The sequence below is a fragment of the Nothobranchius furzeri genome, chromosome 4, assembly GCF_043380555.1.
Source record: "Nothobranchius furzeri strain GRZ-AD chromosome 4, NfurGRZ-RIMD1, whole genome shotgun sequence".
Taxonomy (NCBI): Eukaryota; Metazoa; Chordata; class Actinopteri; order Cyprinodontiformes; family Nothobranchiidae; genus Nothobranchius; species Nothobranchius furzeri.
The window spans coordinates 83,536,184-83,564,073 of record NC_091744.1 but is presented as its reverse complement, the minus strand read 5'-3'; the positions used below and the strand labels follow the sequence as shown (position 1 = coordinate 83,564,073).

Genomic DNA, 27,890 nt, shown 5'->3' with positions numbered 1-27,890 from the left:
CCCAAATGGAGTCTCATCAGCATCAGCAAAGTCTTAAAGGGCAGGAGAGAGCAACGTACAAATGAGGGAGAAATAACCTGACTGTGTGGATGAGGCGTTCATCGGTTTCTGATCCGGGGGGGAATATCGGAATCTGTTAAATCTAGTAGAGACCATAGCAAACCAGCGATCTGACGAGTAGCACATTACACCCAAACTCGAAAAACAAAAAAAATAAGCAAAAGTTAAAGTTTAACAAAAGTGCACATGTGTGTGTGTGTCACAAGAATTACTGAACAGATTTTAGTTAAACTTTTAAATTATTGATTTCTGACCACCGCGACGGGTTAAGCGTCTTGCCCAAGGACACTGCAGCAGCATTCTCTGGTGGGAGCCAGGAACACACAACCCTTTAACCACTGGGGAACCTACGTTTCTGCCTCAGATACTGCTGCCCACAGATGTGAGCAATAGAAATTAGCTTCCATCCTCGGGTGACCAAACTGAAACTGCTTGTAATGCTTGTATTTGTAAGATTTGTAGGTTTGATTCATCCCAAATATTTCAACTTAATTTATTTTAGTTGGCTCATCTACGCTCAGTAACAAGTTGAACAATATTTATTATTGATGGAGTGAAACAATACAGAAGATTTCTGTCTCAGCGTACTGACGATGATGATATTCTGCTGATGTCACTGATAGTGGCTCAGGATTAAAGCTGAGAGTCGTTAATCACGCACTCTTTGAGGCAGGGGCGGATTTAGGACTGAAGAAGATCCGGGGCTTAACACACACGCACGCGCGCACACACGTGACACGCACTAGTCAACATCATATATGTCTTGTACCACATAATTTTTAATCCGAAGCTGCATATTAAGCATTTTCAGGGAAGAGTATTGTTCCTGTTAGTGTTTAGTGTGAGATGATAGTAAATATTCCCTTTCTTTCTCCATCAACTTCACCTGATAGTAAGCTAACTTTAGGCAAACCAGCAGCACAACAAATATTTTCAAATAAGACTCACACACCTGAGTCAGCACCAGTCTCATCAAAGCTGGGGTTCTGTCGCCGTACTTTTGGTCTAAAAAACGTCCTTATGTCCATCTTCACTCATGCGTTTCAGGCAGAGAGTGTAGAAGAAGCCGGCTGCTGAAGGGCTTCTTCTTCAGTGGTGGAGGCTCAGGCAGGCTGTATACAAACTACTGCCAGCTGCTCCCTCTCTGTTGGACTTTGGTACTGCATGTTACTTCTGCGATTTAGATCCGGGGCTTATGATTAAACATCCGGGGCTCCAGCCCAAGTAGCCGGGCCTAATGCAGCCCCTGCTTTGAAGGATAGCTGATTCTGTGAGCTTTCCCGGAAATTTATGCTCAAAAATTGACCAAATGGCTCTTATCATTTTCTCAACATACAATAATGGGTTTAAACTCTATCCTGAAAGGCAGCAAGCAACATGCTTTCTTTTGAAGACTATCAAGACAGTTATTCTTCATTTGTCCACTTGTCCGATTTCCACACACACAAGAACGTACTGTTCTGGTCAGATAAGAGGAAAGGAGAGAAAATGGTTGAAAAAGCAACAAAAATCCAAAGAAACTCATCACTTTATAATGTTCCATTTAAAAAGTTTGGCTCATTGTAAGAAAAACAGACTAAAAGAAACAATCAGCAGCTAAATCATGTTGGGATGGTAACAGCAGATGTAGAGACAGAAGAGAAAATAGAGTTTTACCGTTTGCACGTTGTAGCCTTCGTAGAAGTGGAATCGGCCCTGCATGCAGACGCATTCGCAGCCCTGCAGCTTCCCAAACACCAGCTGGCCTGCATGACCTGGGACTACACACACACACACACACGAACGCGCACGCACGCACGCACACACAGTATTAAGACCTGCATTCATGCTGAGACGCTGCAGATATTTTATTTTACATGGAAGTTTATTAAGATTTTTTCATATTTCTGCATTAAAATCATCAGTAGACTTTTTAACAACCAAAATAGAATCCTTTATTCACTTGTTCGGGCCGTCATCAGATCTTGAGCTGAAGCTGAGGCAAAATATAATATATTCCCACAAAAATCTAAAATATTTGCTACGAGAAATGATCGAAATGGAAACCGTCCCTCTAATGGATCATGTCTGAAATGATCATTTCTAATTTTAGGAAGATCGGCGCATTCCTGTGCTGCACAGTGGTGCAGTCGTTAGCATCGTTGCCTCGCAGCAAAAATGTCCTGGGCTCACATCCCGGCTTGGGGTCTTTCTGTGTGGAGTTTGTGTGTTCTCCCTGAGCATGCGCGGGTTATCTCCAGGTACTCTGGCTTCCTTCCACGGTCCAAAAACATGACTGTCAGGTTGATTGGTCGCTCTAAATTATCCTTAGGTGTGAGTGTGCATGCTTGGTTGTTTGTGCTGTGTGTCTCTGTGTTGCCCTGCAATGGACTGACAACCTGTCCAGGGCACCAGCCCCCTCCCCCCACAACCCAGCGTGGACAAGCGGGTTCAGATGATGGATGGATGGTAGATTATTTAAAAAATAACCTGAATGCTATACATGTAGCTGCCAGCTGAGCAGCTGATGGCAATGACCCTTAATTGGCTCACAGAATTTACATAAGCCACACCCTTCCAGAGAAAACTGCTCGGGTTAATTTGTTTGTAGAGAAGATTACACTGTTTGAAGTATTAAATTATGTCTTTAGCCTAAATTCACCTCAGCTGCACATTGCTGACTGCATCCCCACGTAAGTTTTGCTGTATTGATGCTTTTGTTTGGGTTATTATTTTGACACTCTACAGTCATTGTTTGTTTTTCTTGTCCATCACCGAGTCAAATCTACAGATAAAGCAGCTTTGAGGAATGATTGTTTTGGTTAGCACCCTTGGCCAGCGGAGCAAAGTAAATGTGAGAATATAATCTATTTCTGTTATGACATCGAAGTTGTGTTCACCTTTTATTTATGCTTTTGTACATCTCTGAACAGTTTTCACGGTGCAACTCGTGGAGTGAAGTCCAAGGCATTGGACCAGAGAAAATAATAAAAGTTTATGCACCCGTCGAGGCTCTCCGTTCTTTTCTTCATGGTGCCAGGGGCAGCTACATGTATTATCTGGTAGAGTCTGAGTACTGCAGGAAGCAACTATCTATTTTTGTATAATAGCCAAAAGAACTATCTTTTCTGAGTATTAGGCCTAGTCCACACGTAGCCGGGGTTCTTTCAAAACGAATATCCGCCCCTCCAAAAACTTGCATCCACACCACCGCGTTTTAAAAAAAACTCTGTCCACACGTACCCGGATAAATACGTTGTTAAGGACATGCCAGACCTGTAGACGGCAGTACTTCCCCCGTTCTTAACCTCGTCCTTCGTCTGTGGTCTTCCGCAAGGAGCAGTAATTCCGCTTGCAAAAACAAACGAGCAGAAAGCGCTTGGACAACTGATGGATCGGGTAGTGACAGAGCGCAGCTCTGAGGGCTTCCATGATGCCGGCTAGTGTAAACACAGGTCGCACACGTGATGTCAGCATTTTTTTTTTGTCGCGGAAAGTGACGTTGCGGACCTTAAAACTCCGGTTTTGTCTGTCCACACGCAGACACCCAAAACGGAGAAAACGCAGATCTTCACTTTGGCCGGAGTTTTTAAAAAGATCCGTTTTCACGTGAAAAAACTCCGTTTTCGTGTGGATGACAGGCCAAAACGTAGAAAAATATCTACGTTTTGGCAGATCCCCGGCTACGTGTGGACAGGGCCTTAGTCTGTGTGTCAATGTGCCTTACTGGGAATGTTTAGGAGTCCCTACAGAAGACCTTCTCCGACCTCAACCACTCACAGTTAGAACATCTCTGAATCTTTATGAGAATTTGTGTGCAAACATGTTGATATTTGAGGTTGTATTTATGCAGAAATGTATTATGAATGAGTTAATGTTGCTGGATTTCCTGGTGCTTCCTTACCGGTGCTGGCCGGGAAACGGGGAATGTCTTTATAGGAGAACATGGTTTTATCCTCCAGCAGGTCACCCAGACCGCCCAGACCTGAACCACAGATGATCGCCACCTTGGGACGCTTTTTGGTGTGTGTCAGCAGCCAGTCTGCTGTCTCTTTGTAATCTTCATAACTGTAACTAAACATACATAATTAAGACATTTAGGACATGTGGTAGAATCAGACCCCCACCCTAAAATCCTAATAAATGTTTTCTTAGTGGATTCATTTACCTATTGTGAATAATAAAAATAGAAGCTGCACATACTTTATTTTTTTTATTGCTGAATGAAAACGGACTGAATGCGTCCCTAATTCAGGTGGACAAAAACACACCTTTTACAAATTTCACAGCTGAGCAAAAATGAAAACTTTTCACTGTCAGCAGGAAAAGTCAGTTTTCATCAGTAATCAACGTCGTCGTCGTCTTCCTCCGCTTATCCGGGTTCGGGTCGCGGGTTTAGCATCCCAACCAGGGAGCTCCAGACAGTCCTCTCCCCGGCCACCTCCACCAGCTCCTCCAGCAGGACCCCAAGGCGTTCCTGGACCAGATTGGAGATGTAACCTCTCCAACGTGTCTTGGGTCGACCCGGGGGCCTCCTGCCGGCAGGACATGCCCGAAACACCTCCCCAGGGAGGCGTCCAGGAGGCATCCTGACCAGATACCCAAACCACCTCAACTGGCTCCTTTCGATCCGGAGGAGCAGCAGTTCTACTCCGAGTCCCTCCCGAATGTCCGAGCTCCTCACCCTATCTCTAAGGCTGAGCCCGGCCACCCTACGGAGGAAACTCATTTCGGCCGCTTGTATCCGCGGGTAATCAACAATTCAGAAAACCTTTTAAACCCTTTACAATGCTGCGATGGATTTTTTTTTTTACTTTTTTATTGCCTCTTAACATTCATAGCTAATAATATATGGCGGAGCTGTAACAAAATAGAAAAAATAAAAGACGTGGTTCTCCTGCATTTGTCTAAAAACCTCCACCATTAACACATTTTAGACTGAAACCAACTGTTACACCATCAGGTTGTCGGTCTCACCAAACCGCCGCACTTCCCTGGGCCCTCCACTCATCACACACTCACGTGTTCGGCACCAGAACAACACTGGTGTGAGAGCTTCTCTGTTCAGTAACATCAGAGAAGGAGAAACAGCTTCCACCTCAGCTTTAGGACAAACTACCACAAAGAAAAATACCATTTGAAGTCACGGACAACAAAGACGTTTGGACCTAGAAAACGGCGGCTGGTGTTAAGCACCATCTTGTTCCCTCCAGCGTCTCGGGGAAGATACCTGAGGGAGGGGTGAGTGTTCTGTGACGGTGTTTGTGTTCAGAAGCTAGCTTGTTCTGCAGATTCGCTAAAGCAGCTTTAATGTTCTCGACCGGAAAAGGGTGGCTTGCCAACTCCGGGTCGGGGGAGAGGTCCTACCTCAAGTGGAGGGGTTTAAGTATCTCGGGGTCTTGTTCATGAGTGAGGGAAGGAGGGATCGGGAGATCGACAGGCGGATTGGTTCGGCGTCTGCAGTGATGCGGACGCTGAGCCGATCTGTCGTGGTGAAGAGGGAGCTGAGCCAGAAAGCCAGGCTCTCGATTTACCGGTCGATCTACGTCCCAATCCTCACCTATGGTCATGAGCTTTGGGTAATGACCGAAAGAACGAGATCGTGGATACAAGCGGCCGAAATGAGTCTCCTCCGTAGGGTGGCCAGGCTCAGCCTTAGAGATAGGGTGAGGAGCTCGGACATTCGGGAGGGACTCGGAGTAGAACCGCTGCTCCTCCGGATCGAAAGGAGCCAGTTGAGGTGGTTTGGGCATCTGGTCAGGATGCCTCCTGGACGCCTCCCTGGGGAGGTGTTTCGGGCATGTCCTGCCGGCAGGAGGCCCCCGGGTCGACCCAGAACACGTTGGAGAGGTTACATCTCCATTCTGGTCCGGGAACGCCTTGGGGTCCTGCCGGAGGAGCTGGTGGAGGTGGCCGGGGAGAGGACGGTCTGGAGCTCCCTAGTTGGGATGCTGCCCCCGCGACCCGGACCCGGATAAGCGGAGGAAGACGACGAGCTTTAATGTCTTTGTGAGGTAAAGAAAACCGCAATGAAACTTTTATTGTTCATTTGGAACGGTAAGGGTTAAAGGTGATCAAATAAAAAAAAACACAGATTTTCACTCGTTGTCCTGTAAATCTAAAAGTAAGTAATAGTCTGTGTTATGAGGCACATTTCTGAGTGTACCTGCCAAACTGTTATCCACAGATGTTGATTTGATAATGTGCCTGGAGGGATGAAACAGTCTGAAACCGTGGGTAATTCTGATCATAAATCTGCCTGTAAAGCTATCACCTTGCTAATGTTCCCTCTGCGCCTGAAGCTTTGTTACTGAGATGAAGTGACACGTCAGGCTGCGGTGTTTACCGGACCAATCTGTGGCAGGAAGAGAGCCCGGTGACTGGGAGAACAGTTTGGAGCCGATGACTGCTGCATTTGAGTCGCCCTGGGTCCTCCGCCCTCAAATGTTTCACCCTCTCTCATTTTTATTTCTAACTCACAACAAATGTGAAAAAAAATTCAGGTGTCGCTGTTTTGCCAAGACAACGGTGAGAAATGTTTGTCCCTGCACACACGTTGAGAGGTTTATGCGTTTTTATCATGAAAGAAAGCAGTTCCAAGTTCATCGTGATCCAAATTCGCTCTTTACACAGCTGTGCAGGTGAAGAGTTAAAAAGAGATGTCACACAGGTGACCGCGGTCGCTGGAAATGAACTACAGAGTTTCTGCTGATTTAGGTGATCATCTCTGTAAAATCAGTGATTTATAAACCTGTAAAAGTGAATATCAACAATGTTTAACATGTAGCCCTGCTGAAGAGGAAGCAAGAGGCTTTGGCTCCTCGCCCATCCCATAAACAGGAACCCAACATACATAGCTCTGCGTGGGAGAGAACCTCGGGGTCTCATCGTGTTCTACAGATAACGTTGGTTTATCGGTGACCTTCAGCTTGCGCTGGGGCCGTTTGTAGCAGAGTGATGATGAGAGCCAGCTCCTCCATGTCTGAGACCAGGGTTCTCCTTCAGGAAAAGGTTCTGAGTCAAAAGGGGTTCCCTTGGTTTCCCGTTCATACCTGATGGTAGGACGGAGCAGCAGGTTGGGGCTTTACCGAGGGTGCATCCCGGATGTAAATGGCCTGTATTTATATAGTGCCTTCTTAGGCGTCTACAAACCCCCCCAAGGCACTTCACAATGCAATCAGTCACTCACCCATTCACACGCTGATGATGATGAGCTACAATGTAGCCACAGCTGCCCTGGGGCGCATTGACGGAAGTGAGACTGTGGAACACTGGCACCACGGGTCCCGCCGACCACCTCCAGCAGGCAGCGGGTAAAGTGTGTTGCCCAAGGACACAGCAGCAGCATTCCCTGGTGGGAGCCGGGATTAAACCTACAACCCTCCAATTACTGGACAACCTGCTCTACCACCTGGGTTACTGCTGCCCGCACATGCGAGCAATAGATATTAGCTTCCATCCTTGGGAGACCAGGCTTAACAAACTGATAGAATAAGGAGATCAGAGTGGAGCTGCTCCTCTTCATCCAGACGAGGCAGCGGAGGTGATTTCTTCCCTCTGCTGGTCACTATTTTTTCCCCTCTGCCCTGGGAATACCTAGTGGTTCCCCAGAGAGGAGGAAACATACTGAATGGATAAAACATATGTTACTCCTAGTAATACTTGTGTTTGTAAGATTTGTAGGTTTTATTCATCCAAGACTACTGTATTTATTTTCATTTGCTCATTTATACTCGACAAGTTGAACGATATTTTTTGATTGCGTCTTGGCTCGCGTGGGGTCCCGCGCGGAGCTGTCCGTGGTGCTGGAGAGTTTGGATTCCTGTCCTTCTGCAGCCTTCAGGCTTCGTAATCACCATCACCACAGCAATGTTTTGTTGTCATTTATTTTTCTTTGACAGACGCATCGAAACCGGTCCTGAAAACCCAGCTGGGTGTGTTTGAGTCCCCAGGCTTCTCACCAGCCTGATACCTGAGCTGCAGCGAGCCAAGGTAAACCCAATAACAGGAAGAGCAGGACTGTGGGCAGTAAACACCTGTAACACGACGATGTTACGTCAGAGGTAGAAGGAAGCCTCCTATTGGCTGCTGTAATCCTCTTCACTGCCTTGTAATATACGGTTCTGCGTTTAAACCCGCGAACGAAGCATTAACAATCTTGATTTCTCAGGCACCGTAACTAATAATCTCGAATAGGCTTGAACACATGAGCTGTCATCGCCTGTCAGCAGCATCCGGCGTGTTTCCGTCCTACCTGCACCGGCTGGAGGGGGAGGAGGAGGCCGTGGTTTCCATTTTTACGCTGGTCTGCTGCCGACGAGGTGTTTCTGTTGGTTTTCACCGCACTTATCGATGCTTTGACGGCTGGAGGTAGAGACGGTGCTGCTGCAGACTCAGCGGCGGAGGTCATGTTACGCGGTGACGTAGCTACACATATGACGAAGAGGCGTGGCCTCCGCAGACCGACGGTCTCTTTGAAGAATGTTAAATCCTATTTTCTAGCAGGCTGGGCAACTCACTGACCCGTTCACCAGTCTGGGCGGGTGGGGGTGACAGGGTGAGAGATACAACAACCCACTTATATAAAACTGTTATTATTAAGGTTCATTATAACCGAAGGCTGCACAACACACCGAGTTTTGTACTTTCAAACTCAAAAATCCACAAAACCTTGCATGATGTGTTCCCAAAAAGCAGGCAAACATCCCCATTCCTGCTTCTCTGCCCTAAAACAACGAAACGTGCTGAGTCATGGTGTTGGGAGAAAGGAGAGAAAGCACAAACATGACTCAACAAAGTTTCAAATAAATGTGGGGTGCTGACTCAAAGCAGTCAAACACAAGCACATAAAAGTGGTGAAACAATAATTTATTTTTATCATTTTATTTAACCAACGGTTTTATGAGAATAATTTATCAAATCAATGCTGGTAGGAGTTTATTGTTTTATCTCAAGTATCAACATAATTTACATTTAACATCTTCCCGAAATGGCTTGTTTTTGTGCCTGACAGTAAAAATAACTCAACTTCAAAATAATTTTTCTTTTTATGAAACAATTGTATATTTTTTCTGCCAGTCAAACATTTGAGTATGAAAGCACTTGTCTTCTTATAAACGGATTCTTGGAAATCCAGGATTGTTCCTGCTGTGATTGCTAATAGTGGGGCCTGTAAAGGGGGAGAAAATTCCTTGTCAGTTCGAATATGTCATGTAAAGCTACTTCAGAGGGATTTTTTATAAATTAAATAATGATCTAGAAATGTGTGTCCTGTTATAATCTGTCCGAAAGGGCATTTCTTACTTGTGTTTCTTTGCCACACACATACAAGGCTTAATAGCAGACTAAAACAGTGTTTTTGCGCATAAGGAAAATTAGCTAAATGGTCTCGAGTCAGAAGTTCAGAGTCAAGCTGATTCAATTCAAGCAAAAATGTTGTGTTGGTTCATTTTAAATTACTGTAACGTTCTGCACTTTAGCTGTGCTCTATGTAGAGTGTCAGCAGGATGTGTTCCATGTGCTGCGTTCTTTGCAGTTAATTGTTCTTTTGTGCTTGGTTCTCTTTTAGTGTAATAGAGCGGAATCTATGAGCTGTTCTATGAAGGGAGAGGAGCGAGAGTGAGGGTCGGGAGGAGTGTGTGCAGGAGAGCCGGGGGGAGTGAGTGAAAAACCCCTGAGGTGTAGTTTTTGGTTTTGGTCTCGCTCTCTCGCTGTTCGTTGGTTTTGGGGCTCTGTGTTCGGCGTGGTTGCGGCCAACAGCAACTCTTTTGGAGTCATTAAAAAGACTAAAGCAGAAGTGAGCGTCTCCGATCTTTATTGTGTGCGACGGGAAGTTGCATTACTTTGTTTTTTGTTTAGCATAATTTCTATATTTGCCAGATTTGTTAAAATCAGCCATAATCTCACTTTGGTCTCCATTCATGTCATGATTAAACATAAAAAAGAGCTATACGGTTCTTTTGGAAGCAGGCAGCTGCTAGCCAATCAGAGAGCCGCTTACTGAAGGGAACGTTGACTCGTTACCACGGCAACAGCTCACACCGGCAGCGTTACAAGTTTTCCTTGACGGAGAACTTCAGATGGTAGATCTTTGTTTCTTCCTTTGTTGGAACAAAAATTATAAATAATGTACTTTGTTAAAATAACCAGCTCGTTATTGTTTCATAGTTAAATTGTTTGGGGCGTCAACGTTTACTGATTTTTCCATTTAGGAGACGTAAGAAGCTATAAGCTAGCTAAAACATTTCTAATGAATGGCAAATGTAATGTTGTAAATGAAACACTGATTTTAAAGTAATCAGGATTCTGTTTATTCCTCGACATTTATTATAGTTTCTGAATATAAAAATTACATCCAACAAATTTAAATGCAGTTTGGGAAGTTCTTCGATACGCAAAAGTTTTGTTTTTCAGGTTATTCAAGGTGGTCTTTGTTTTGCTTTTGTTGGAACATGGCGTAAACATGCTAACTCCACTCATGCATGGGGAGAATATGCTAGCTCCATGCGTGTATGAGGAGAACATGCTAGCTCCATGCGTGTACGAGGAGAACATGCTAGCTCCATGTGTAGAACACGCTAACTCCATGTATACATGAAAACATGCTAACTTCAAGCGTGTATGGGGAGAACATGCTAGCTCCATGAGTGTATGAGGAGAACTGCTAGCTCCATGTGTGTAGGAGGAGAACATGCTAGCTCCATGTTTTTATGAGGAGAACATGCTAACTCCATGTATACATGAGAACATGCTAACTTCAAACGTGTATGAGGAGAACATGCTAGCTCCATGCGAGTATGAGGAGAACATGCTAGCTCCATGTGTGTATGAGGAGAACATGCTGGCTCCATGTGTGTATGAGGAGAACATGCTAGCTCCATGTGTGTATGAGGAGAACATGCTAGCTCCATGTGTGTGTGAGGAGAACATGCTAACTCCAAGTGTACATGAGGATAACATGCTAGCTCCATGTGTGTATGAGGAGAACATGCTGGCTCCATGTGTGTATGAGGAGAACATGCTAACTCCATGTGTGTATGAGGAGAACATGCTAACTCCATGTATACATGAGAACATGCTAACTTCAAACGTGTATGAGGAGAACATGCGAACTCCATGTATACATGAGAACATGGTAGCTCTGTGTGTATGAGGAGAACATGCTAGCTCCATGCGAGTATGAGGAGAACATGCTAGCTCCATGTGTGTATGAGGAGAACATGCTAGCTCCATGTGTGTGTGAGGAGAACATGCTAACTCCATGTATACATGAGAACATACTAACTTCATACGTGTATGAGGAGAACATGCAAACTCCATGTATACATGAGAACATGGTAGCTCTGTGTGTATGAGGAGAACATGCTAGCTCCATGCGAGTATGAGGAGAACATGCTATCTCCATGTGTGTATGAGGAGAACATGCTAGATCCATGTGTATATGAGGAGAACATGCTAGCTCCATGTGTGTATGAGGAGAACATGCTAACTTCAAACGTGTATGAGGAGAACATGCGAACTCCATGTATACATGAGAACATGGTAGCTCTATGTGTGTATGAGGAGAACATGCTAGCTCCATGTGTGTATGAGGAGAACATGCTAGTTCTATGCGTGTATGAGGAGAACATGCTAGCTCCATGTGTGTATGAGGAGAACATGCTAGCTCCATGTGTGTATGAGGAGAACATGCTAGCTCCATGTGTGTATGAGGAGAACATGCTAGCTCCATGTGTGTGAGGAGAACATGCTAACTCCATGTATACATGAGAACATGCTAACTTCAAACGTGTATGAGGAGAACATGCTAGCTCCATGTGTGTATGAGGAGAACATGCTAGCTCCATGTGTGTGTGAGGAGAACATGCTGACTCCATGTATACATGAAAACATGCTAACTTCAAACGTGTATGAGGAGAACATGCGAACTCCATGTATACATGAGAACATGGTAGCTCTATGTGTGTATGAGGAGCTCCTTTTTCCGGAACTGCGCTGCTCTGGGCGGCTGCATGTTGGAGTAGCTCTGTTGACTATATGTAAGTTTTGCCTTTTCTTGGGCATTTTTTCTTCTAGTTTCTCAAGAAAAACTGTATTTTATTGGACATTTTACTTTTATGTTTCTGGTGCTGTGAAGCTTGGAGGATTTTTACTGCTATCTTTAGCTTTTTTTTCACTTTTTGAGCATTTGTTATGATGCGTAACCATGGCAACAAGCTAGTTTACAATCAGGAGCAGCTGATTAACATTGGAAAGGCTGAAATAATACCTCAACTGAAGCCACAAATCCCAAATGAGCTAAAACGCAAGAAGCGTGGGTGCAGAGCGGGAGCAAAACGGAGACAGAGAAAGAGGAAATTCAAACCATTTCTTCCATCAATCATAACGGGCAATGTGAGATCACTGGCCAACAATGGAGGAACTCCAAGCCCTTTCAAGGACTCAGCCAGAGTTTCGGCAGTTTCGGAACCGCTGGAGGAGATAATTTAAAGAAGGTTTCTCCAGAGAATCATGAAAATGATGGACAACCCTGAGCATTCTCTTCACAAGACTGTCCGACAATGGAAGAGTGTCATCAGTCAGAGACTTCTTCAGTTTGGCTGCAACACTGACCGCTACTGGAGATCCTTCTTGCCAACAGCCATTGTAATATACAACAACTCTTTGATGACTTGAATATTATTATTATTCTGAGCTACTACAGCAATCAATTTCCCTCTGGGATTAATAAAGTATTTTTGAATTGAATTGAATTGAGAACATACTAACTTCAAACGTGTATGAGGAGAACATGCTAGCTCCATGTCTGTATGAGGAGAACATGCGAACTCCATGTATACATGAGAACATGCTAACTTCAAGCGTGTGAGGAGAACATGCTAGCTCCATGCGCGTATGAGGAGAACATGCTAGCTCTATGCGTGTATGAGGAGAACATGCTAGCTCCATGTATAGATGAGAACACGCTAACTTCAAGTGTGTATGAGGAGAACATGCTAGCTTCATGTATACATGAGAACATGCTAACTTCAAGTGTGTATGAGGAGAACATACTAGCTCCATGTGTGTATGAGGAGAACATGCTAACTCCATGTATATATGAGAACATGCTAACTTCAAGCCTGTATGGGGAGAACATACTAGCTCCATGCGTGTATGAGGAGAACATGCTAGCTCCATGTGGGTATGAGGAGAACATGCTAGCTCCATGTGTATGTGAGGAGAACATTCTAACTTCAAATGTGTATGAGGAGAACATGCTAGCTCCATGCCAGTATGAGGAGAACATGCTAGCTCCATGTGTGTATGAGGAGAACATGCTAACTCCATGTATATATGAGAACATGCTAACTTCAAGCCTGTATGGGGAGAACATACTAGCTCCATGCGTGTATGAGGAGAACATGCTAGCTCCATGTGTGTATGAGGAGAACATGCTAGCTCCATGTGTATGTGAGGAGAACATTCTAACTTCAAATGTGTATGAGGAGAACATGCTAGCTCCATGCCAGTATGAGGAGAACATGCTAGCTCCATGTGTGTATGAGGAGGACATGCTAGCTCCATGTGTGTATGAGGAGAACATGCTAGCTCCATGTGTGTGTGAGGAGAACATGCTAACTCCATGTATACATGAGAACATGCTTACTTCAAACGTGTATGAGGAGAACATGCGAACTCCATGTATACATGAGAACATGGTAGCTCTATGTGTGTATGAGGAGAACACGCTAGCTCCATGTGAGTATGAGGAGAACATGCTAGCTCCATGTGTGTATGAGGAGAACATGCTAGCTCCATGTGTGTGTGAGGAGAACATGTAAACTCCATGTATACATGAGAACATGGTAGCTCTATGTGTGTATGAGGAGAACATGTTAGTTCTATGCGTGTAGGAGGAGAACATGCTAGCTCCATGTCTGTATGAGGAGAACATGCAAACTCCATGTATACATGAGAACATGCTAACGTCAAACGTGTATGAGGAGAACATGCTAGCTCTATGTGTGTATGAGGAGAACATGCTAGCTCCATGCGAGTATGAGGAGAACATGCTAGCTCTATGTGTGTATGAGGAGAACATGCTAGCTCCATGCGAGTATGAGGAGAACATGCTAGCTCTATGCGTGTATGAGGAGAACATGCTAGCTCCATGTATACATGAGAACATGCTAACTTCAAGTGTGTATGAGGAGAACATGCTAGCTCCATGTATACATGAGAACATGCTAACTTCAAGTGTGTATGAGGAGAACATACTAGCTTCATGCATGTATGAGTAGAACATGTCCACTCCAAGTACACATGAGAACATGCCAACTCCATGCAGAAAGACTGCAGCTGGGATGAACCAGAGGCCTTCTTGCTGCGAAGTGACAGTGCCGCCACGCAGTAACACGTTTATGCTGTAGAATTAAATTATGTACCCTAAAAATAACAATGACTGGACTCTTGTCCAGGGTTTCTCCTGCCTCTCACCTGATGGCTGCTGGAGTGCTGCACCAGTTCCCTGTGGACCCCACTGAAGAAAATGGGGGAACAAGTGAGAAACTAAAAATGTCACACTGAGACTTGATGCCCTGAAGCAACTGACTGATAAAACATCATTGGTTTCCATGAGGGCTGATAGCCTTAGAGCATGTTGTGTTCATTCTTTGAAGAATCTGTAATTCCTGCCTGAGGAAAACCGCTAAAAGCATTGATGTGAAAACAGTCTCATAAAACAGGTCTAGATCTAGAGATAACGGCGTTGTCAAGGCGTTTAAGGGAGGCAAGCAGCTGCTGTGCTTTTCTGATTTGTTCTGACCAGGAGGGAGCTGTCAGTCATTGTTTTTATTGTGAACCAAAATAGAAAATGACCAAGTATTGTGCAGACATTTGAACTGGGCTTTCCTCTTGAGTTAACAGGACCTCGGTTTCCTGTGACCCATGTTTTGGACACCATCCAATGCTTTTAAAGAACCTTCTTCAAATGACCGATTGCCCTAATAATTACCTTGGCTTCTTATAGGGAACAAAAATCAATATCTGACTGCAGTGTTTACTTACAGGGACCTCAGCTCAGCATTTTTGTGCCTGTTCTCCATCCTGCTGAGGGTTCTTTCAAAGCAAAAGGAAATAATTGTTTTTATAGTTAATCCCATTATAATCTTTATTGAACTATTTTGTCTTTTCATCACATGCTTTATAGATAATTGTTTACATAGTGTTGGCGTCCAGCTGCATTAATGACTTCAAACCATAAAATAAATGTCACTTTAGTGTTTCTGTAGGTTTCTAAAACCACCTGGCTGTTGAAGTTAAGAACATTTGTATTAATAATCACAGTTTTGTGTATTACGCTCCTGCACATTTAATTAGGAATCCTTTTCTCAGCCGTACAGTTTGTACTCAGATATAATTGTCGTCTCTGAATAAAAATATTAAGTGATTCTTTTCTGACACCTGTTGACCGAGCATGCTCAAAGCGCAACCCGGAGGCTATTTGCGGCCCTTGGAGGGATTTTGTGCGAGCCCTCTTGTCTTTCTAGAATGGTGGAAAGTTTTTCTCTAGCAGGATGCTGATGTAGATGTTAGCTTTTAAACATTTTCTTACACAGATTTTTACTAATATCTTTATTTTAGGCCTTTATTTGAGCAGAAAGCACCATAAAATAATTGAAATAAAAACAAAATTATAAATTAAGTAAAGTTTCATGGATTACAGATCAAACAGGCAAAATGATTGGTTCTCCACAAAACCCTCTGTCTCACCTGTATGAGCGCTCTGGGATCAGGAAAGCCACGCTGATCACAGAGGAACCTTCTCATCCTCTTCATCATTCCTTCAGTCTTCTCCCATCAGGCAGCAGATGCTAAATCCCACTGGCCAACACAGCTACCTCTAAAAATCATTATAACAGTAAAGGAGGAACTCTACTAAAAAGATTTTATTGTTCTTAAGCATCAGTTTGTGTGTTTTTAGTTGGTGCATACACAACTCTGGGTCGGGGGAGAGGTCCTACCTCAAGTGGAGGAGTTTAAGTATCTCGGGGTCTTGTTCACGAGTGAGGGTAGGAGGGATCGGGACATCGACAGGCGAATTGGTTCGGCGTCTGCAGTGATGCGGACGCTGAGCTGATCTATCGTGGTGAAGAGGGAGCTGAGCCAGAAAGCCAGGCTCTCGATTTACCGGTCGATCTACGTCCCAATCCTCACCCATGGTCACGAGCTTTGGGTAATGACCGAAAGAACGAGATCGCGGATACAAGCGGCCGAAATGAGTTTCCTCCGTAGGGTGGCCGGGCTCAGCCTTAGAGATAGGGTGAGGAGCTCGGACATTCGGGAGGGACTCGGAGTAGAACCGCTGCTCCTCCGGATCGAAAGGAGCCAGTTGAGGTGGTTTGGGCATCTGGTCAGGATGCCTCCTGGACGCCTCCCTGGGGAGGTGTTTCGGGCCTGTCCTGCCGGCAGGAGGCCCCCGGGGCGACCCAGAACACGTTGGAGAGGTTACATCTCCAATCTGGTCCGGGAACGCCTTGGGGTCCTGCCGGAGGAGCTGGTGGAGGTGGCCGGGGAGAGGACGGTCTGGAGCTCCGTAGTTGGGATGCTGACCCGCGATCCGGACCCGGATAAGACGACGACATTGTATTATTGTCTTTGATGTTTATGAGTGTGAAAGGATGATGTTGAGCCCAGTTAAAATACATCTCTGTAACCGCTTTGGTGTCTAATAACATTCTATTCTATTCTATTCTATTCTATTCTATTCTATTCTATTATGCCGTCTCAACTGCGAACTTGCCATTTGACTGCTTTCTGCTCCTGAACTGCATTTTCTCCGTCAGTAGAAAGAACAAGTGGCTTAAATCACTGATTTAAAATCCATGCATATTGGATAACAGCCACTATCTCTGTGTGGCTGCAGATGACTTCATCAGATTTCACGAATGAGATGCTGCAGTCTTCTGAAGAACGCCTGAAAAAACACCAGAGAGGAGCGCCTACCTCATGTTCTCCAGGAAAACACGTCCCAGGTAAAAGCCAGCTACAGCTGCTGTTCCTTAGAGTACCTTATAGCTGATATGCGATGAGAGCAACCAGAAGGGATGGTTACAGATGGCCCAGTGACAGCTGGCACCGATCGTCGTATAATTCAAACACAATCAAACTGGGTAGAGAATCATGAATGGCACCCATGACGGTGGTGAGAACCGAAGCTGGTGGCTGTAAAATAACAAACTCACTCACTGACTTTCATCTCTAAGACACGTAAACTCAGAGGAGTCTGCAGATAAGCACATCAAAGTAGGAATAATTATTTACAGGCCTTCAATGAACTTGCAGAGTGCCTTTACTCATAGTTCTACGTTCTAGTTAACTAATGCATATTTATAGGTTTTCAAAATCTATTTTAAGAAAAATGTAACAGGATGTTGTTGTTGCTCTCTAAGGAGTTGTTTTATACAGAACATGTGCTACTAAGTAAAGGCATGACAGTGTCCAGGTAGAGGAAGAAGAAGACATTTTTTAATAACATCTTTCAGGATAAAAACCACCGTTCCTTCCCTGCAGGCCTGAGGTCCAACACAACTAAATGCTCCGTAGGTTTAGTGGCCAAATTTAATGGGAGTCCATTGAAAGTTCATAAAAGGCCTTTAAACTTTAAAGAGCCGCCTCAGCATGTTTACATTTAAAAAGTCACCTTGTTACCTTTTCTGTTGACTTGTTAAAAAAGTAAGCAACAATGAACCAATAACACCGGTGTCCTTTGTTTTCTTGGTTTTCTTTTTAAACACAGAAAAGAAAACGTTTAGCTAATGTTGCGGCTACTTCCTGTAGCCATCCTCAGAGCTGTGACGATGTTGGCGGCGTCACTTCCTTCTCCGTTTATCTGCGGACAGCAGAGGACGGCATTGCCCTCTGCTGCCCGCTCCCTCCTCGTCCATGACCCATCGTCTCTGTTCATGGTTCCATGTCCACGTCTCCTTATTGCTATAGCTTCCTTAGTCCATCTTTGTATTTTTGTTGTTCTGTGTTTATGATCCTTGTTCTGTCCCAGTCTTTTATACGGTTTTCTCTTGTGCAGTGGTCTGTTATGGCTGATTCCTTTATAGGGAGCCTTAAGACGGGCGGACACTGTGCGACTTTTTCACTCGTAGCACTCAGCTTCAGCTCAAACTGTACGACTTCCTCGCAGGGCACATCTCACGAGTCATGTGCTCAAACTGTACGACCCAGTTCTCGGATGCAATCTGACTGCTCACACTGTACGTCTGGTAGCAATACGTCGGCCCTAAAAATATGCTAAAAATAGCAGTTTTTATTCAACACATCAGACTTTTTTGTCTTGCCTGTTGTCCTTTGGGAGTGCTGCAGGAGGACACACGGGGATTTATGGGGGTTGGATGAGGAAAACGAAATAAAGAAAGTAAATCTGTGTTTTGTGATCAGTTTAATTTGACATGAACACGACAAACACGCTTTCTTGAATATCTTTGTGAGTAAAATAACGTGTAGAAGTTAAAACGAACAACGTGTGTTATTAGGGAAATAGCGGGCGAGCGGTGTTGATGCAGGATTGCGCATGCGCCGTGAGCGGTTCTGATATTTTGGGTCGCAGCTGCTCGCAGCGCCGCTTCAACAGTGCAATACCCTCACGAGGAACGAGCAAAATATCAAACACGCCAGAAGTCCGTGCGAGCTCACGATTGCTGATCGGTAGCTGGTCACGTGGTGTTAATCGCCTCTCGTAACCCCCTGTACACTACACGACCGCTCGGCGCAAAACTCGCCTCGATCTCGTGGATTCTCGCACGAGTGGAAAATCGGCTCAAAAAAGTGAAAAAGTCGCACAGTGTACGCCCGGCTTAAGTCTCCTCCCTTTTCTGGTCGGCTCATGGGTCCCTGAACGGGGCTAAGAACGCAAATTTCGAATCCGCTTTGCCATACACCCCGGATCGCACACATGTTGTACTGCAATTTAAATGAAAAGTAATGATGTGTGTTTCGACCATGCCAGTCCTGTACTTTGAGATTTATCATCTTGTAAAAGTTTGTAATTAGCATGACTACAAATCAGACATCAACACGTCGCATATGTGACGCCACCACAGAATCTCTTCTACCCTAGCGTAGCTGCTACTCACCACATGGCCAGATTTATGGTGGTTCTTTCCTCCTGAAGGAAGGATTTTACATTCACTAAACCTACAGCCCCTTTCCCTCTGTTTTTCTCCATGTCTGGTTCGATGGCGTCACTTTTGTGAGCTGCCACCAGCTCAGTGGCCTAGTGGTAGAGTGTCCGCCCTGAGACTGGGAGATCAGGATTCGATTCCTGGTCGGGTCATACCAAAGACTTTGAAAAAATGGGACCCAATGCCTCCCTGCTTGACAATCAGCATTAAGGGGTTGGATTGGGGGAATATGTATGTTGTTTTATTTGTATAATCACATTTTATTGGATATTTCACATCATACATTTTACACATTTTCCATATTAGCTCTTGTTATTTTACGTGTCACACATTTTAATCCTTCCAGTGTTTCCTCTGTGGAGCCCTCTGCCTCGAGACCGGTGGTCGGTGGCGGCGGCTTGGGCGCTCCTAGGGTAGTGCCCAGGTAGTGGTGGGGGTTGCCACCCTCCCTCCCAGGGCACCCTGGATTGGTGTCTTGGCTGCTGCCGTCGATCTGCTGCTGTCAAGGCAGATGGCTCTCTTGATGGCGTGTCTTTCCTTACCTGTCCAATCTGAGCTCAGCCTAGTGTTTACTGTGGTCTTTTAGTGTGTTATGTGGACGAGTGTGTGTGTGTGTGTGTGTGTGTGCCTGGGAATGGTTTGTGGATTGGGGGTGAAACTGTCACAATTGTTTTAAGTGTGGGAAAGGGAGGGAATGTGGGTTATATGGGTCATTTTAATCTGTTATGCATGAAAAGCGCTATATAAATAAAGTTTGATTTGATTTGATTTGATAAACCACCAAATGGATCCGGAGCGCAGCTGTGTCTGCAGCTCTCCGCTCCCCCAGGAGATGGGTCAAATGCAGAGAACTAATGTCGCACACACATCAGTGTGTGTGACAACTGATGGGGCTTTAACTTTAACTTCGTGGCATGCGTTTGTAGTCCTGGACTTATTTTTACACAAAACCTAAAATAACAGTTCCCCCTTTGACCCGTTAAAAGTCACGGACATCATGTGTGTAATCCATGTCACGTAACAAGCGGAACTGGAAAATGGCGTTTTTAGCGCCATTGACTTGCGTTCATTTTTTCGTTCTTTCGGGGACCCGCGGTCCGGAAGTAGATGGGCGTGACTTTGGTTCCCTATTGTACTCTAGCGTCTGGTTTCGCTGCTCTTGTCTGTCTTCAGCTTGTTTCTTTCTCACACCCCTTTCTGTGTTCTGTTGTTCATGCGTTGAGTTGAATACGCAGATTTTCATGCAGCTCTTTATTAATTTTTATTTTTATAAAACACGAAGCCCCTCCCTGATATCCTTTTTGCTGTTACCTTCAGTCTGATGCTAGTTCCAGGTCAAAATGCATCCAGAAGCGTCTTTCTAATTAGCTTGCATCAAGACTTCAGCGTGAGATGATAAAGTCTGGGTGTGTTAATGTTTTAATTGGCATTTACATTACAGCCATACAACTGTAACACTGCCTCCTGTTTTCTGCTGTCAGTTCAGCGTGCATGCAGGTCTGAAAAACAATATCTGGTACAACTCACTTGTTTTACATTATGGTGTGTTTTAAAACCGAGACTGTGCCCCCCGCCAACACTCCTCCCCTTCCTCTTACTGCTGCTGGGTTGAGCCAGAAGATGGACAGCTCTTAGGGAGCACTGAGGCATCTGCTTTGATGGGGCTACAGCTCTGAAGGGACCAAAGCGCAGCAGTCCTAGAGCAAACAGCACGCGGCTGCACGTTAACAAGCGTGCACACAGCCTTTCACACACACGTCCCGCAGGATCTGCAGCTTGTGTGGTAATCAAAGGTAGCTGACGGAGTTGAGGAGTTCTGTTGCTGTTTTCACTCAAATTATGAGGAAAGAGAGTGGGGTGGGGGGTAGATGAAAGCTGAGCAATAAGCTGCAGCTCTCCGTTCCTGTCAGCTGCTGTCATAGCATCACGGTTCTGGAAGATAATTGCTTTTTTTGTCTGTGTTCCACAGTTCTTCTCTGTCTTTGCCTCATTTCCTTCCATCACTCATCCGCCGTCTCGTATGTTTTCTTTTCATGCCTCTCCTCGTTCGATGAGATCTCACAATTTCATATGAATTCGAGCAGTGTGAAAGAAATAAACCGGCCTTCCCGCGGCAGTAAGCCAAGCTTGTTACCATTCCTCCTCTGTGCTTCTGGTTTGTGATGGAAATCTCAGTGATAGTTAACCCGTTGGAAGCGAGCTCCAGCCCTGCTTGAATTCTAACCTGTGTGTTTACCGTACAGCAGGAAGAGCCACTGCATAGATGTCACAAGCCTACATTTGTCCAAGTCAGGTTTGATGTTTTTGACTCATCCAGACTGTAGCCAGTTTGTTGTTGATGCATTGTAAAGCTAAATAAGTCTTTAAAAAGCAGGACTTACAAACCCGGTTTCCTGAGAATTCAACACTTCTGCCTGTGGAAAGTTGTTTGGTTTTGTTGGCGGATCAGTGGCTGTAGGGTTATTACTGCTGCAGTCCCATTGGAGCCATTGAAATGATTTATTTTAAAAATGTGTTAACTTGATTTTTTTTATCTGATGTCACCAGAGAAACAAAAACCTTTACTAATAATAGATTGAATCATCCTCTTCTCACAATGATTAAATATTTTTGAGAGGGTCAGCACTTTGTTGACTGAACAACCTAATTAACTTTTACTGAATAAAGCATTGTCACCTGCTTTAGTTCTTAAAAAGTGAAGCAGAAATATCCTGTTAGCAGGTGCCACCATGCTGTGGAGCCTGAATTTGGGGGGCTGAAAGTCACACCTAAGATAAGAGGAGAGGGGAGAGGAGAGGAGAGGAGATGAGATGAGATGAGATGAGATGAGGGGAGGGGAGGGGAGGGGAGGGGAGGGGAGGGGAGGGGAGGGGAGGGGAGAGGAGAGGAGAGGAGAGGAGAGGAGAGGAGAGGAGATGAGATGAGATGAGATGAGATGAGATGAGATGAGATGAGATGAGATGAGAGGAGAGGAGAGGAGAGGAGAGGAGAGGAGAGGAGAGGAGAGGAGAGGAGAGGAGAGGAGAGGAGAGGAGAGGAGAGGAGAGGAGAGGAGGGGAGGGGAGAGGAGAGGAGGGGAGAGGAGGGGAGAGGAGGGGAGAGGAGGGGAGGGGAGGGGAGATGAGATGAGATGAGATGAGATGAGATGAGATGAGAGGAGAGGAGAGGAGAGGAGAGGAGAGGAGAGGAGAGGAGAGGAGAGGAGAGGAGAGGAGAGGAGAGGAGAGGAGAGGAGAGGAGAGGAGAGGAGATGAGATGAGATGAGATGAGATGAGATGAGATGAGATGAGATGAGATGAGATGAGAGGAGAGGAGAGGAGAGGAGAGGAGAGGAGAGGAGAGGAGAGGAGGAGGGGAGGAGAGGAGAGGAGAGGAGGAGGGGAGGAGAGGAGAGGAGAGGAGAGGAGGAGGGGAGGAGATTTCTTTGACAGACAGCAAAGGAGTACAAAAACTACCCAAAGCCGTTTAGCTTCAGGGATCCTCATGGCCAGTTTAGCTACAGCCAGGGGTGGACTGGGACCAAAATTCGGCCCTGGCATTTTTACAAATCGTCGGCCCTCCCCATTGTGAGATCAGTGGGGGTGTTGCCGGCCGCGGCCTCGTCTCTCGGCCGAATGTGAGACCTAAAATGGACTGGGACTGTTAAGTTACAAGCAGGGCCAGACCGCAGCGACCAGAAGCCCTGGCCTTCAAGATCAGCTCATTCTTCAGCGGGACATTAGCTACATGCTAACGCGGTAAAACAACTCCTTCGTCATCGCTCTACCACATTTTTCTTGCTAAAAATGCCTGGAAAAACTGTTAGCTTTGGTTTACCATGTAGCTAATGTTCTGCAGATCGCCAACTGTGGAGTAGTGTCGGCCCAAGCTGGGCAAGCAGCCCACTTGGCTAAGCGGCCCACCGGGACAGTACCAGAATGCCAGATAGGCCAGTCCACCCCTGGCTACAGCGGTTCATTTTCTATGTCTATGGTTGGCCCTGTGGTGGTTTGGAGACCCGTCAGGTGTACCTCACCCACTCTAACTCCTGAAAACGTTTGTTTTCTGTTTTTTTTCTTATGTGATGAGAAAGATTATTTTACCTCTCATCACTGCCGGATGAGGCAGGAACATGCAGCAGTGCCTGACTCGGGTTCAGGGGCCTCAGGTAGACCTTGGCTCCTCTGCTGTCCCATCACAGGGGAGGGGGAGGACCCAACCTTACCTGGATGTCCTATGTCTTTTATAATTCAGAAGTTGTAAAAATGCGGGATGGGTGTAAATATTCTGCTGGGGTGGGGCTGGGTTGGTGCCCTCAGACTCAGTGAGGCTCTGTGATGCTGCTGCTTTGGGCCCTGGCAGGATGGGCTGGGGTCTCCATGCTCTGGGTGGCGTTTTGACAACAGATGTGCCTATTGGGGCGAGTGGGGGAGCTGGCACCCTGGAGGGCTAAGCCCAACCAGCCATTCCTCCCCATCCCCACACATTTCTCTCCTCCTGCTCCCTCACATCCTCACACAAACATGCACATAGGACCTTCGGGGGTGGACAAGTCAGGGAGTGCGGGTATGGGCCCCATTTCTGCATTCCTCTGGCAGACTGCCCCCCAATTTTATTTGCACCGTAAACACTTCCACCAACGACATTCCACGCAAACACACACTTAGGGCCTTGGGAGTGAACACATCCAACGGCATTTGTCAGGGGGATTTCTCAGCCTCATCCCAAGTGCCGGTGCCCACTTCCAATTTTAAACTGCACTTAGACACTGAGGGCTGTGGGTGCAAGTGGGGTGGTGTGGTGGCATCAGCTGGCATAGGCCAGACGATGCCCGCAATGCCCGCTCAACACAGCCATGGAATACACCTCATCAACACTCACTAACACTATAATGGAGCAGGCGGAGGGAGACTATGGGTCTTAGCACACCTCTGTTGTCGCTTGGCTTCCTGGGGCTGGAGGCTAGGAGGGAGATCCGGCCGTCCGGTTGGGGTCTGGGGTGGTGGGTTGCTGTGCTCAGCGTTGGGCGGGGGAGCCTGCTCATCAGCACCCCAGAAGAAAGGGTCAAACTCTGGGAACCGGTTATGGTTGTACCCCATGTGCAGCAGTACCGGGACCAGAGTGAATAGGGTGTGTATGGGGAGCATCAGTGGGTGTCCGGCGTGCATTTTTGTAAGTCTTGGGTTGTATGTGCATGTGTGAGCATGAGGGAGGGAGTGTGTGACTGTGTTTGTGTATGACTGTATATGTCAGGTGGGGCCTTTGACTCCTCCCTTCTCCTGGGACTTCTTGTGATGATATAGATCTTTGTCTCCCCTCCCCCTGCCACACCTGGCGTGGAGTGCGGTGCCTTGGTCTGCCTGGTCGTGGCTCCCGGGTCAGGGAGTTTAAGATTTTTGGCATCTGCCTGACCAATCCCGGTGGCTGCCTGGTGGGGTCTGGGTCCCTGGGCTCTGCTGGGTCCCCGGCGGGGGTGGTCGGCCCTGGGTCCCGGGTCACTGGGTCCCGGGCTCGGCTGGCTAGGGCGTGGGAGGCTGCGGGCGGGCCTGTGGGCTTGCTGCCGATATCTCCCGGGTCTCTGCCGGCTGCTGGTTGTGGCCCCCCGGGGTGACCCTCTGTGCCTCTCGAGGGGGGCGGGGGCTTTTCTGGTCGCAGTCTTCCTGGGGTCCCTGTGTTCTGGGGCAGCTCCTGGATCTCTGGGACATGGAGCTCCCTCCGTCTCCTACACATCTTTAGGGGGCAGATCTGTGGTCCCTCACACTCTCTATTGGACGCTCCTATAGAGAAACCTTACATAAACAAGCGCGTGTACACACACAGGTGCTCACATGGTGCTCTCATAAGTATGGACTTGGGCACGTTCAACACATGTCTTAAGGCTGTGGTTGGCACTTAATGCACTGTGATTTATTATCGTGTGATTGTTCAGTTAAATAATGTTTATTTTATATTTCTTCATCAAGTTGACGCAGTGATAGCTTGATCTTGTTGTATTGTTTGTTGTTGTGTCTAGGGATGGGTACCTTTGACATTTGAATCGATCCGGTACTAATTACCGGAACCTACGAATTGATACCGGTACTTAACGGTACCAATTTTCGATACTTTTGAGTGTTTATTATTTTAATTCTCTTTTATAATTAAATATATATTTTTCTCAATATATAACAATATTTGATAAATATCACAATAAATAACATACAACTGTTTGTATTTTAACATCGTCCTTGTAGTTTTATAAGCTGATGATTAAACTGAAGCAAACATATTTACTGTGAACTAAATTTACTGTGTATCTTCATTCCTTTTGCCATCTTTTTTCATTTGATTTTTCCTATTGGGAAGATAGAATTTCCGAGGAGAAAGCGAATGCACCATTAGCTGATAACAATGGTAGCAATGGAAGCTAACATATCAAGCTAACGATATCTTAAAACAGTTTATTTAGCTGCTGGAGCAGATTAAAACGATGCCTCACACTTAGATCGTCACTGGTTTCGTCTTCAACCGTCACATTTAGTAAAGTGAAGCCAAACTTTAGAGCGCGTTCGTGTTGTTCTAGTCGGAAAGTCGGACTTCCGAGGAGAAAGCGAACGCACCATTAGCGAAACGGAAGCTAACATATCAAGCTAATTATATTTACCTACCGGAGCAGATTAAGATGAGGATGTCTCACTTAGATAGTTGTCGCTGGTTTCATCATCATCCAGTTACCCATCACATTTAGTGAAGTGGACCCAAGCTTTAGCCTGCGTTCTCTCTACCATGCTGCTCTGTTTACAACTGGTTCACAGCGGCAACAAAACGCTCTTGCGCATGCGCAGCTGTCTTGGCAAGTTCTCGTTATGATGGACGGGTACCAAAACGAGGCACCGTTTGAAATGACGTGAATCGGTGCTCGGTCGGTACTATGGAATTCGGTCGGTACCTTAAAAAGTACCGAATTCGGTACCCATCCCTACCCCCCACCTTTTGTCTCTTCCTTCCTCTTTCACCTCTGACTCCGTGTCTGGTCGGAATTAAAAAGCATTAAACAACAATAACAATAAAGTTTTAAGTAGCAGGCGTGACATTAAAAGCAGACGCTTTGATGCTCCACCTGAGAGTAAATCTGTAAGGCTTGTCACCAGCATTCAGACATCAATTCTGTTTGCTTCACAGCCAGACAGGACATGGGATAAATAAATAAATAAATAAATAAATAAATAAATAAATAAATAAATAAATAAATAAATAAATAAATAAATAAAAGATGTACCTCACCCACTGCATGATGGGAAAGGCCGCCCCTCATCTCCCCACAACCCTCAAAAAGATGAAGCAGGTAAGCAAATGAGTGGTTTGGTGACACCAACAGCTAACCCGCATGAATCCTATGGATGGGGGGAAATTATGGTCAGAGTTGTTACTGAATTTGTTTTCTGGACCATCAAAGCCATTTTATTATGCGATGGATTTGTAAGTTCTGACTTTTTAGATTTGCTTGGCAAGTGCAGATGTGCTAAAGATGTCAACATCAAAATGTTAAAACTGAACACATCTGTGTGTGGGATGGTTATATTTCTGCAAACTCTACGAATTCTGATATTTGTCTTTTCATCATGTAAAATGATTATAAAAGATACGTAGAGAGTACATTCATTACCATAATCTATCAATTATTGTTAAAGATTAGGAAAGGTTTGCATTATGAAATTCAGTTACTGTTGTACTTTACGTTGTCCCTGAATGGGTCAGCAGGTTTAAAAGCCCTCAGCAGCCTAGAAGCTATGCAGACTAGTCTCTGGATGATCACTCATTCTTTCCTTTCACAGTTGCACAAACATTCATACCAAAATAGATGTTTCTGCTCTGTCAGGATGAGTAAGGGTTCTTATCTTGAGCCAGAAGCAGGATTTCATTTTTCCATCACTTGTAACCTTCTCTTTCCCCTTCAAAGAATTAAATCTGGTATTTAATATCAGTTAGCATAAAAAGTGTTTGAGTGAAAAGTAAAATATTTTCAGCCTCTGTCATTTAAAATTGCTGTATTTATTGTGTTGTTAAAGAGCAAGTCACCCCCTGCCATATTCTTACTCAACTCCCACTTCCTGTTTGAAAAATGCAACAAATGCTGTTGCCTAGCAGACCGAGAGGGAGGAGCCTCTAACAAACACACACACTCACAACATTGTGACATCATAATGCACCATCTAACATCATAGTGTACCTCTTAGCCAATAGTGATGGCAGATTTAAATTCAAATGCAGTGCAAAGTTTTTACCTGACAACGGCACAACACTGACAGTTTTAGGTAGAATATTTAAATTTTAACTAAGATGCACTAAAGTGCCGAATTATGGACTACATTTGTCTACAGCACAATTGGACACTCATTTGTATAGTTTATCAGCAAAAAAAATGGTGATTTAGAGTGCCTTGCTCTTTAAGTGAGTAGGCGCTAAGTAGAAGTTTTCTGCAGGTTGGAGCTCCATCACCTCTGATTTGAATATAAACAAACATTCTGAATTTACATTTAGTCCTGCTGGCTTCATTATAACCCAGTTTTGCATCTAAATTTTGCTTCTCTGTTGAAGTGAGAGGGTTGTGGTGGTGGACATTCGTTATTGCTACTAATTCCATAGACGTCCTGGGACTCACTGAGCAGACCTGAGGCGTCAAATCCAAACAACTTCAGTCCCAAAATGTTTGTTCTT

The 27,890-nt window shown here is 45.4% G+C and overlaps 2 protein-coding genes across 2 annotated transcripts in view; both read right to left on the bottom strand.

Moving 5' to 3' along the window:
- Positions 1-8,467, bottom strand: part of pnp6 (purine nucleoside phosphorylase 6) — a 19,543-nt gene extending 11,076 nt beyond the window's left edge. The window contains exons 1-3 of the mRNA XM_015965214.3: positions 8,294-8,467; positions 3,944-4,113; positions 1,717-1,820 (exon numbers count right to left, since the gene is read on the bottom strand). Of these exons, the coding sequence (XP_015820700.3) occupies positions 1,717-1,820; positions 3,944-4,113; positions 8,294-8,334 (315 nt within the window). The 5' untranslated portion in view covers positions 8,335-8,467. The remainder of the gene's footprint in view (positions 1-1,716; positions 1,821-3,943; positions 4,114-8,293) is intronic.
- The window catches only part of calb2a (calbindin 2a), a 144,099-nt gene that overhangs the window by 48,388 nt on the left and 67,821 nt on the right, over positions 1-27,890 (bottom strand). The window lies entirely within an intron of this gene.